Source organism: Electrophorus electricus, chromosome 7 (genome assembly GCF_041902795.1).
Source record: "Electrophorus electricus isolate QZ-2024a chromosome 7, ASM4190279v1, whole genome shotgun sequence".
Lineage (NCBI taxonomy): Eukaryota > Metazoa > Chordata > Actinopteri > Gymnotiformes > Gymnotidae > Electrophorus > Electrophorus electricus.
Window position 1 is genome coordinate 38047 of NC_137503.1, and position 11654 is coordinate 49700.

The following is an 11654-nucleotide window of genomic DNA, read 5'->3' on the forward strand; positions in this document are numbered from 1 at the left end:
GATCCTATATGGGAAATGAGGGCAGTGGTAGCTCAGTAGTTAAGATACTTGACTAGTAATCAGAAGGTTGCTAGTTCAAGTTGCCACTGTTGTGCCCTTGAGCAAGACCCTTAACCCTCAATTGCTCAAGTTGTACTCAGTCATAATTGTAAGTTGCTTTGGATAAAAGTGTCAGCTAAATGCCATAAATGTAATGTAAATGACTTAGTTGGTAGTTCTGTTCCTGTAGCAGCCCTGTGCTCAGCTGTGCTTCTGAAACATGTCAGGTAAGGTTGAAGCAGGAAAACATAAGGACCAGAACTGAAAATGATGAGTTTTTCATCTCACCTGTTTGTCAGAATTAATTAATTGGCTCCTGTGAAATTGCTGTGTCAAAACTCCCCCCAAAAACCTTTTGTGTCTCATTGACAAAAGGAACACTGTTTAAAGCAAAATCAGAAGAAGAAAACTTTGTAAAGCCTTTGAAAGGCGCTACTTGTCTGATGAGAACACAATCTTTTAAAAACACCTAACAATCCGTCCACTGAACCCAGGACCATTGAGAAGGTCTCTAACTAAAACTAAGGACATGAGAGAAAGAGAAACGGAAGAGTGAGACATAGGGACATTTATCCAGTAAAGGAGTGAGTGATAGCGAAGTTTAACCAGTAAAGGAGTGAGGGATAGGGAAGTTTAACCAGTAAAGGAGTGAGAGATAGGGAAGTTTAACCAGTAAAGGAGTGAGAGATAGGGAAGTTTAACCAGTAAAGGAGTGAGAGATAGGGAAGTTAGGTGAATGCAGTTCTTTACACCACAAAGTGGTTCTCTTGCAGCAGGACTGAAGACGTACATCTGCACACCCACGTAAAGCAGGATCAGACGGTAATGATGTGAAAGATTCTGTGACTCAACAGTTCACTGATCCAGGTTTGGGCTCTTTCAGAGTCTTTTCCAGCAGGATGCATTCTCGTTTCTGATCACGCTCTTTTCATTGCAACACTGCACGCTCATCGTTTCCACTCAGCTTCTGCTTGGTTGGACTTTTTCTCTCCCACAGTTTGCCTAACCCTTATAACTAAATTGGTTTACATTAGAGAGATAAATGCTCTGCAAATGCGCTTTAACAGAGATAGTAAAAAAAAAAAAAATGCAGACAGTGCGTGTCAGGATTACCGCCCAAGTCACAGGGAGACAGAGGCGGACTGCACATATAGAGTCTGTCTCATCTACTCCTCAGGAAGTGTGGAGAAGGATTTAGCATTTGCGTGCCTGTCAGTAATTCCTGGAATTATGTAACACCATGCCAACAATCAAAGTCTTGCAGTACTGTGGAAGTATTGTTTTGCTGCAGTTAGCAGGCAGAAGAGTGAGGGTATGGCCAGATAAGGAGGCAGCAGTTCACGCTACTTTGGAAACGTGGGGTTATATTGTGAAAACTTTTATGTCCAACTGAGTTCAGAACAAAAGAATCTGGATGTGAGTCCACCCAGTGTCTCTGCAGCCAGAACTGCGCTCAAACTGGCAGGCGATGGCATGAGTGTTTCGCAGAACAATTACACCATCCTGCATTCACACTGCACCACTGTGTGACTGAATATTATTATAGTTTACTACCACATGATACAAGAGAAATCAGAAATACTACATTGCCTTTGCTCTCTGAAATCTAGGCCACATGTTTACTCACATCCTGAAACAGTTGAAAGATTCCATCACTTAAATTACACTATTTGTAATTTAAGCTTCATAATAAGTAATATCTGTTTAAAATAAATCTCCTAAGACACATTAACTTTAAACCTTCTTGATACTGATAGGCAAAAATGTTCTCTGATATGCTTACATCCTCAGTTAACACCCTGTTAGCAAACCTACAACAAACATTATAGCACACATGTCAAGTATTAACCCCTAAATCTCCAGTACACACCACCACCACCACCCTTCCTAACCTCTTTACCCACTGAAGGTTTTAGTGAGGCAGTATAGGGAAACAGTCTCTGGGGAACTTGAGAGTCCATTGATGAAGTGACAGCCACTGGCAGAATATGAGCCTAATCCTCTCAGCATTCTTCAGCCCCTCACCCATCACAGGTCCTCACGCATTCACCCAGCTGTCAACTGACAAAATCCCTTTAAAAATGCTCAATCCTGATAAACATCAGAGAGCTTTTGGAGACCTCAGTTTAACCACACACACACACACACACACACACACACACACACACACATCATTCAGATAGAATATTTGAAGATTTAAACAGTCTTGAATCATTTTAGATTATGTAGCCATAGATTAAGCTTGATCTTGAACTAAACTTCATTGCCAACTTTGAATCTTTGAAAATCTTTTTAGATTAGTTTAAAACTCAATATAAGTCTGGAAATTTGAACAATCATTTATATGTTGCTGTCAAAGTTTGTGACATACCTACAAACTAATAACTACAGCAGTGTTGTGTATAATATAGAAATCAAGAACATACATTTCTCATACAATGGGGTATGGTGTAACAGTGTCTGAATTTTGGTGATTGCAAAGATCTTTTTCATATGTAACCCCATTCCTCCCCACTTAATCTAGCAGTATCTTGAGCTGTGATAATCTCCTTATGACAGAGCCTTCAGTCACAGTACTTATTTGGTATGCAGAATAGTATTGTGTGTGTGTGTGTGTGTGTGTGTGTGTGTGTGTGTGTGTGTGTGTGTGTGTGTGTGTGTGTGTGTGTGTGTGCGTGCGTGTGTTTGTTTTACGTGTGTTGAGAGAGTACTGTGTACAAAGCTGAGGTAGTACTGTACAGCAAATGGCATTAATAAATATATGAATTCAGTACCATTGCATTTTATATATTTTGTTTATTCCCTTGCTTTTCACAGATAACTTATTCACATTTACATAAACAGTCCAGAGAAAAGGTCTTAAATGACAATATTTACATTTCATGTTAGCAGAAGGCTTAGTCATGGGTCAAAGTTTTGACCTAGTTAAGATCAGATTCTACTTCAGTCCCTTTGTCAATGGAAGTGTCATCTGTTACTCACAAAGTCTGCAAACTGACCGGTTAAGAAAGTAAAGGCAATATCCTTCTAAAGTTCTTCTGCACACAGTAAGTGTTAGGGTTAGGGATAGGCCTCTGTTGCACACAAAGTGTTAGGGTCAGGATTAGGGTTTGGGTTCTTCTGCACAGTAAGTGTTAAGGTTAGGGATAGGGCTCTTCTGCACATGGTTAATGTTTGGGTTTGTGTTAGGTTTCTTCTTCACACAGTAAGGGTTAGGGTTTGGGTTTGGGTTAGGTTTCTTCTGCACACAGTAAGGGTTTGGCTTCCTGAAGCACTGGTGTATTTACACACTTGAAAATATGTAAGACATTGCCATGATTTTTTACATCTTATTCTGAATCTGATTTGTTTGGAAAAAATATTGGAAACAATATTTTTTGCCTGAAAAAATGAAACATTTTGACAGTTCAAAAGGGTGATCAGGAGGGTGCCTACTGCCTGGTTTCAAAATGCCTCAAATGCTAATTATTAGCCCTGGTGTCAGTCCTGGTGTGGGTTAACCCTAACCCTGGTGTCAGTCCTGGCATCAGTCCTGGTGTGGGTTAATCCTAATCCTGGTGTCAGTCTTGGTGTCATTCCTGGTGTGGGTTAACCCTAACCCTGGTGTCAGTCCTGATGTCAGTCCTGGTGTGGGTTAACCCTAACTCTGGTGTCAGTCTCTGCAGAGGTAAACAACAGTAATTTCTCCATTCAGCAGTGCTGTTCAATTATAAAGACATTCTTCTGTTAGGAGCTGTATGGAGATAAATTGGTTTCAGACCAGTGTGGTGTGCACACCGATCCTTCTCTTAAGCAAGCAGCATTCAGTTTCAGCATGGACATAAGTCTGTGTGTGTCAGCTGGTCTGGGCTCAGTTGGGTAGTGTGTCCAATCCTAAAGATGCAGCATGCTGTTTGGCCCTCAAACGCAGGTTTTCAATGCTGGTTGTCTTGCTGTTGAGGCTGGGAAGTGTTCCTGTGCCCCACACCTGCTGAGCCTGGCACAGCGATGGGTAATAAGGCTGGCACTGCAGGGAGCCCAGCGGTGTGGCCATGTTCACATTCAAACCCAGGTAGGGTAAGTGTGTGGGAGGCATGTCAAATGCTGGGTAGTGCACCAGGTTGTTAGTGGCAGCCATGTGCTGACGAAACTGCTCCTGCAGACGGAACAGACTGAGTGGTGACGAGGTGTATGAGTTACTGTGCGCTGATCCACTGCTGACACCACTGGACGATTGCACAGAGGGTGAACTGAGTGGAGAGTCTAAAGGGGAAATGAACACAAACATACTTTGCTAGTACTATGGAAAATCCAGCATGTAGCATCTTATTTGGGTATATGTGTTAAATGTATTCAAAAGTACCTGGTTTTGGTTTACAGGATGATGAGCTGTCAAATGGACACTGTGACTCCACCTCTTTTGTCTCCCCTCTGAAACATGGGGGCTCTTCCTCTCTGTCAGTCAAGTCTTCTGCTCCTGACTCCACCCCCGATTGCTCAGGTGAGGTAACATTCACCTCGTCAGTCATCTTATCTTGCAAAACAAGTGTGGTTCGATTCACTTCTGACAGAGAAGGTTTAAGAGTTTGAGACTCTGACATGGTTGTAGGTGAAGCTTCTCCTTTCTCCGCCTCCTGGTTTCGGTCTGTTTCCGCCTCCTTCTGCTTGTGAAGCTGTTCCTTCTGCAGACTGCGCTGCTTCTTGCGAAACTTTGCCCGCCGGTTCTTAAACCACACCTATTACAAGAGAAAATGCATTATCATGATTTATTTTGGAAAATGTAGATACAGTGTGTCTTATATGTGGGCCTTTTTTTTTTCAGATTACATATTTAGAACTTTATGTGTAGTTTTAAGTGAGTGTGAATGTGTGCATGGATGTGTGGTTTTGTGAGGGTGTGTGTGTGCATGTGTGGGTGTGGGGGTGAGTGTGCGTGTGCGTATATGCGTGGTTTTGTGTGGGTGGGTGTATATATGTGTTAATGTGTGTGCGTATATGTGTGGTTTTGTGTAGGTATGTATGTCTGTATTTTTGTGTGTGTATGTATGTATGGATGCATGCGTGTATGGTTTTGTTTGTGTGTGGTGTGTGTGTGTGTGTGTGTGTGTGTGTGTGTGTGTGTGTGTGTGTACCTGTACTCGGGCCTCAGGAAGGTTGGTGCACATGGCAAGCCGCTCCCGCATGACCACATCAGGGTAGTGTGTTTTCTGGAAGGTTTTCTCCAGAGCCTCCAACTGCTGGGCAGTGAAAGCAGTGCGGCTTCTCCTCTGCTTCCTGTGCTGGGAGCCATACCGAGCCTCCAGGATGATGTCTGCACACACGACCACAACACAGTAATCAGAGTTAGTTAACCCTAACCCTAACACACACGACCACAACACAGTAATCAGAGTTAGTTAACCCTAACCCTAACACACATGACCACGACACAGTAATCAGAGTTAGTTAACCCTAACCCAAACACACATGATCACGACACAGTAATCAGAGTTAGTTAACCCTAACCCTAACACACACATGGCACACAGTAATGTTCTTTCAAATGAACCATAAAAGGTAAATTTCTAGATGTAACTAGATTTAGATATTTTGGGACAACTAATGTAATGTAATGTAATGTAATGTAGAGTTAGAGTTAGGGTTAGGGATTAGGGCTAGGGTTTAGGGTTAGGTTAGGGTTAGCGTTTGGGTGTGTGTGGGTGTGGGTGTATACAGTGGACATAAAAAGGATACAGACCCTGTTTTGTGATGTAAAAAATTGCAAGTTAAACCAAATCAGAACATTTTCCCTTTTATTGTGAAATTACAATATGTAACATCAGAAATGTTTTAGGGGAAAACAGAACAACACTCAGCTTGCATAAGTGTGCACACCATTTTATAACTGTGACTGTGGCAGTGTTCGGACTCAACCAGTTACATTCAAATGCATGTTAAACACTCACTAGTATATGCCTGCTATCAATTAATGTGACTGATTAGCCAGCTGATCATATTGGATTTTCCTGTTATCTTCATAACATCCAACTGGACAAGCCACAGGCAGAAAAGACTATGCAAAGCAGGCCTACAATCTCAGTGGTGAAAAATATCAAATCAGAAGAGGATTGCAAAAATGTTTGCATTGAGAACACTGTAAAGACAATAATCAACAAGTGGAAAAAATATGGCACAATAGTAAAAGACTCAAGATACCAGGAGAATGGGTCAGGGAGTTAGGGCTATCAAGACACCTAGAGCAACATTCAAAGAATTACACAAATTTCTGGCAAGAACTGGTTACTCCCTGCATGGATGACAATCTGTAGATCTTCATATGTTTGGGTTAGGGTTAGGATTTAGGGTTATGGTTAGAGTTTAGGTTAGGGTTAGGGTTAGGGTAGGATGGAACCCTTTTTTTTTTTACAACAAAAAAACAACAACAAAAAATCTAAACCCAGCTAAGGTTATGGTCTGATGGATTAGATGGATTAGGGTCTGATGTGTTATGGTCTGATTTGTTATGGTCTGATGAAAGCAGTGCTGAACGTTTTGGTCATACCAAATGATATGTTTAACACATAGAGAAAACAACCACAGCATATCACCAAAAGACTATTGCCACATTAAAGCACTCCACCCCCAAGGTGAAGAACACCATCCCCACAATTAAGAACACGGTGACGTACTTAACCCCTACAGTGAAGAACACCACCCCTACAGTGAAGAACACCACCCCTAAGGTGAAGAACACCATCCCCACAGTGAAGAACTTCACGGACAAGGTGAAGAACAACACCGAGAACGGTAAAGAACTTCACCCCCATGGTGCCAAATCCAGCCCCGTGGTGAAGAACACCACCCTCATGGTGAAGAACTCCACCCCCATGATAAAGAACACCACTCCCATGGTAAAGGACTTAACCCCCATGGTAAAGAGGGTTGGCAGCATCATGCTTTGGGGCTGGGTTTCTTCAGGGGCTTTAATCATGGTAGAGAATCATGAACAGCTTTCAGCATGCCAGCAAGGACACCACCAAATCAAAAAATGGCTTCACCTAAACAAGACCAGGGATTTGCAGTGGCTCAGCTAGAGCCCAGATCTAAAGCCACTCATCTGTGAGCAGACCTGTAGAGTGCTGGGCACAGCACATATGTAACCAAGTAAGAATGCTTAGAAACTTTACCCAAAGATATTGAATGCAGTGATAAAATAAAAAGGTGCTTCAGCTAATCTTTGGTTTAGAGGTATGTGCACTTATTCAACCAGGATGGTGTACCTTGTTTTCTTTCATTTCCCTGAAATATTTCTTCTATTTTTGCCATAATTCATACATTGTAATTTTACAATAAGGGTTAAGAAATGTTCAAAAAGATTAGTAATTTTGAAACAATTTTTAAAACAAAAAGGTTTGATTGACCTAATAGATTTCAAATATATTGGCAAGTATTTCTGGTTTGAGAGTGAAGGTATACAGTTTTGCCTCTATGAGAAATGTCTGAGTACACCATACACGCACACCATAATTACACTGCTACTTCTTGTAGTCTCATGTATAATATTTAAAATAGTAAACATGCTTATTACATTTTACATAATTTCCTAATTTTGCATACAATGTTTAAGCAAAACTCTCTTACTAGTGGGACTAGGAGAATTCTTACCAGCCAGTCTCTCAGCAAGTGTGAGCGCGTGTACCGAGGGCCTGTAGTCCTGCGCATGTGGCGCCTGTAACGCCGCCTGCTGGTGGAGGTTGTACATGGCACTCAGCGAGTTCATTGCCTGAAGAGAATAGCCATTTACCCCATAATGCTGCATCATGAAGATCAACTGGGGAGATGAAAAAATCCAGAAGATTAAGATTAAGACTACCCTAAATAATTTTTTCTGTGTACAACGTCATATCTTTAGAAACGATATGTGTTTATGTGTGTGTGAATATATATAATATGCATACGCACACACGCTACTGTGTTCTAGCGTACAGTGACGCCACAAAACAATACTTATAAAAAATGTCATACACATGCGATTGTCCGTAGCGGGTGGTAAACATTTTTGCAGATTATAAATATAAATATTTTAAAATAAATTTAATAAGAAAAAAAAAGATTTCTGTTTGTTTTGACAGCTTGTTAAATACGAATAATTTATCGGCAAAATGTTTTTTTCAATCTTTGATTAATTAATTCGTGCGTTTTTCAGTTCCGAATCCCTTTTTGTAATAATGTGTTGAATAGGTAGTAACGTGATTTTTTTTGTTTATTGTCGTTTTGTTTCTGTCTGGTTATTTGTCATATTTAAAATGTTTTGATTATTTTGGTTTGAGGAAAGGTAGAAAAAGGCCCCCAGGAATTAAATTTATTTCATCATTTATAGTCAGAAATCAGAGTGAAAATAGTAACAGGTACATGAAGCCTATTATTATTATTATTATTATTATTATTATTATTATTATTATTATTACTACTACTACTACTACTACTACTACTACTACTACTACTGCTACTAATATTAACAACTTTAGTTCGAGTTTGTAATAACAATAGACAACTGCAAACTGGTTTTAGCTACGTTATCACGTTTATCTTATTAGAGATACTATTTTTGCGTCATACAACATGTTAAAATTCCAAGTAGGTTTTAGAGGTTTTCTGCTTTCCACGAACAGTTATGATCGCGAAGGAGCTGTTTAATTCGCGGCATAGTTCGCGATGCTAAACAGTTCCTTTGCCGCCCCTACTATTTGAACGTAAATGGTCACAGATCTCATCTTTTTACTGGTGGCTTCAGTTCCAGTGCCGCAGGGCTTGATGCTTGCGAAGACGCATTAGACAAATACCGCAAATACCGTGAGACACGCGCAGAGAGCCTAGTTGCATTGCGTCTAATCTGCGCGTGTGTGTCAACCGCGGGACTCCTAACTCATCACCCTGACACGCACTGCACCGTTAAAAGTTATAGCTGAGCTCCTTAAAAGGGGAAATGTTTTTGGTTTGGTCTACGACGTGGAATAAAACAACAAACTATAAATATGACTTACAATTCTCAAAAATATATCTCAAATGTTGATTTTTAAAGAAAACGTTCTATTAATACCATAGATAACCGTAACAATATCTCTTAATCATGTCCTGAAAGCAAATTAATATAGAATTCACATTTTATCGTAGATATTTCCAGAGAATTGAGAACAGCTTCTACACTGACTAGTGGCGGTAAAATGCTACAGATTAAAATCAGTAGTTTGGAGTTCCACTGTTACACTGTTCATTTCTGAATGTTACATTGTTTGTGTAACAACACAGATGCTGTAGCCGTCTATTCAACCCTGTAGGCGTTAGTAACCCCATATGAAGACATCTGAACTATTACAAGACATTCAGAAACGTTCGTTTAGAAGAAAGGTGAAACTAATTGAAAATAGAAATATTGGCTAACAGTCTCCCAGTTTCACTTGTCAATACAAATATTTAAAAATGCCAATAAGACATAAAGACGGAACAACCAATAAATGATTAGGCAATAAATAATTCTACGAAAATATATTTGTAAAAAAATATGGCTATAGCCTATGGCCCTACAATTCTCACAAAAACAAACATATAAAAACTGAAAAAGCATGAAGAACGCTATTAAACCTACTTTCTACGTCCCAGGTGTGTTCAGGCATTGTTGTACTTACCTAGGTGACTTTATTTGTGCGGCGCTTTTACTAGCTTTACCTATAACAGTTTAACCGAGTCAAACCAAAAAAGGACTTGTTTGGTTTGTATTTCAACCCCACAGACTAACGGTGATCGTGGTGTTCGAGATATTCAAAGTCCATTTTTGTTGCAATTCAGTCATCTGTCCCACGGAGTATCCTTTACTAACGCGAGACACCTCCCGAGCAGTCGTCCACTGAGCCAATGAGGAGGACTTTACGGAACCGTGAGCTCATACTCCAGTTCAAATGGCTCTTTACCCTGTCAGTCAAGCTGGGCTTTTAAAGCACACCAGTGTCCTCTTGCAATTATGCACTTGTTTAAATTAAGAAAATATATATTTCCTGTCAACGATTTAAAAATTAGTATGCTAAAAAGAAAAAAGAACCACGTGGTTAATAAATTTGGACTAAAATGACAGCAGCGATGAAAAGGCTCTTATTTCCTAAATTTTCTCGAATAAAATATATATACTCTGAATTTTCGAAGCTTAAATAGAACATAAACATATATAGAAGTTATTTTTAAATTAATGTTGACGTGTTTCATTTACTGTACTCGGTATCTGCAAAACTCTAAAGTCATGTCCAGGATGTTTGATGTGCAGACGTCGTGGTGGAAATATAAGATAGTTAAGTTTGAAAGTTTTTGCATTACCAGTGTGTTGTTGCATCTGCTAGAAACGCCAGAGTGGAGAGACTGGTATGGCTGGCAGTCAAGCGCCTTTGGAATCAAGAGGATTTAAGTTTGGATTGGGTAGACAAGACGCCACCTCAGCCTTAAAAAACTGTCTAAAAATGACGGGTGGTAAGAGGATTAAAACAATAATGCCCTTCTCTTCTTCGAGGTTCCTGAAAAGATTTCTTCTTCCAAAGAAAAACCGTTTAGGCAGATATGAAGGGCAGCAAAGTAGCCTTTTAATGTGAAGTTTGAATATTTAGAAATTCAAAATATTCTAAAGAGATCGAAGTGATGGGCGTACTGCTACTTAGATGGTCACATTTATACTCGCTCAAGTTGGAAAATACAATCTTATATTGCATTTTATCATTGTATCACCAACTGTGTCAATTAAACATGTTAATGGTCAATATATATATAATCTAGTTTCATAGCCTATCCTACCAAACCCTAGCTCCTGGATGTCTTTTGTAACTACACACGCTATATCTCTGCGTATTAAGGTTTGGAAGAAAAATCGGATTAACTTGTGAACCGATGGAAATAAGAAGTTAAATGGGAGGCAAATCTGGGCAATGTCTCTTTGTGGGAACTGTTTCTAAAGCAATTAAACCGATGAGGAATTCCTCTCAGCCCCCTCTACCTTAAAGCTTTCTACAGAGCCTAATGCGCTCCAGTGTCCAGTGCGTCTGAAGGATTTAGTGCAATGTGTCAGTGCGGAGACTCGATGTTGTGTAGCACTGCCCACCGTCGAGTCCACTTCTCCCTCACTTCACCGCTCCTCGTCGCAACATTCAGTGCGGAAATAGTCGTGGTTTTCTGCTGTCAGTTCCTGAATTCTCTCTGATCACTTAGTCTGTCACAGAAAGCTCCTTTGGTTCATTTACCCCTGCTCGTAATTTTTTGACGTACTTAATTACGTAATTTTTTTTGCTAGGTCCTTAGAAAAAAGTTTAATTCCCTCATTCCTGATGTGAAGCCCCAAAATAATAACTTCCTGATGAATAAACCTACTGTTGATAAAATAATAAATCATCAATTTAAAAGAAGTACATGAAAATAAGTATCCTTATATCATTTATTTTGTGTTCGTAGGGTTTGAAGAATCTAAAGTATCAAGGCATCCTCACTTCCTCAGATGACACACTACGTGCCTTCAAACACGAATACTAAGTGTTCATTCTTATTCTTCTTACTTCCAAATTCAGTAGCGTTACTGTGATATTAATTATCGTGACATGTGCTTTTAAACTGACTAGCACTAGCGA

The 11654-nt window shown here is 39.9% G+C and overlaps 1 protein-coding gene across 2 annotated transcripts; it reads right to left on the minus strand.

The window, feature by feature from the left end:
* Window positions 1-2638: 2638 nt before the first annotated feature.
* dmbx1b (diencephalon/mesencephalon homeobox 1b) lies at window positions 2639-10395 on the minus strand. 2 transcript variants are annotated; one of them, XM_081717855.1, is made up of 5 exons: window positions 10363-10395; window positions 7663-7828; window positions 5151-5329; window positions 4382-4754; window positions 2639-4281 (listed from the first exon to the last, which is right to left on the minus strand). In XM_081717855.1, the coding sequence occupies exons 2-5, from the start codon at window positions 7817-7819 to the stop codon at window positions 3890-3892; spliced, it is 1101 nt and encodes a 366-aa protein (XP_081573981.1). In that variant the 5' UTR covers window positions 7820-7828; window positions 10363-10395; the 3' UTR covers window positions 2639-3889. The 2 variants fall into 2 exon arrangements, with proteins under 2 accessions (XP_081573981.1, XP_026854549.2); XM_026998748.3 differs by lacking the exon at window positions 10363-10395 and adding an exon at window positions 9684-9934.
* Between the last annotated feature and the right edge of the window lie 1259 nt (window positions 10396-11654).

Bases quoted from the DNA above. Each gene is read 5' to 3' on its own strand.
- dmbx1b (XM_081717855.1), bottom strand. From the start codon at position 7,819: ATGATGCAGCATTATGGGGTAAATGGCTATTCTCTTCAGGCAATGAAC. The intron at 5,330-7,662 runs GTAAGAATTCTC...TCGTGTGTGCAG, and splicing joins ACTTGCTGAGAGACTGGCTG to ACATCATCCTGGAGGCTCGG. The intron at 4,282-4,381 runs GTACTTTTGAAT...TTTCCCCTTTAG, and splicing joins ATCCTGTAAACCAAAACCAG to ACTCTCCACTCAGTTCACCC.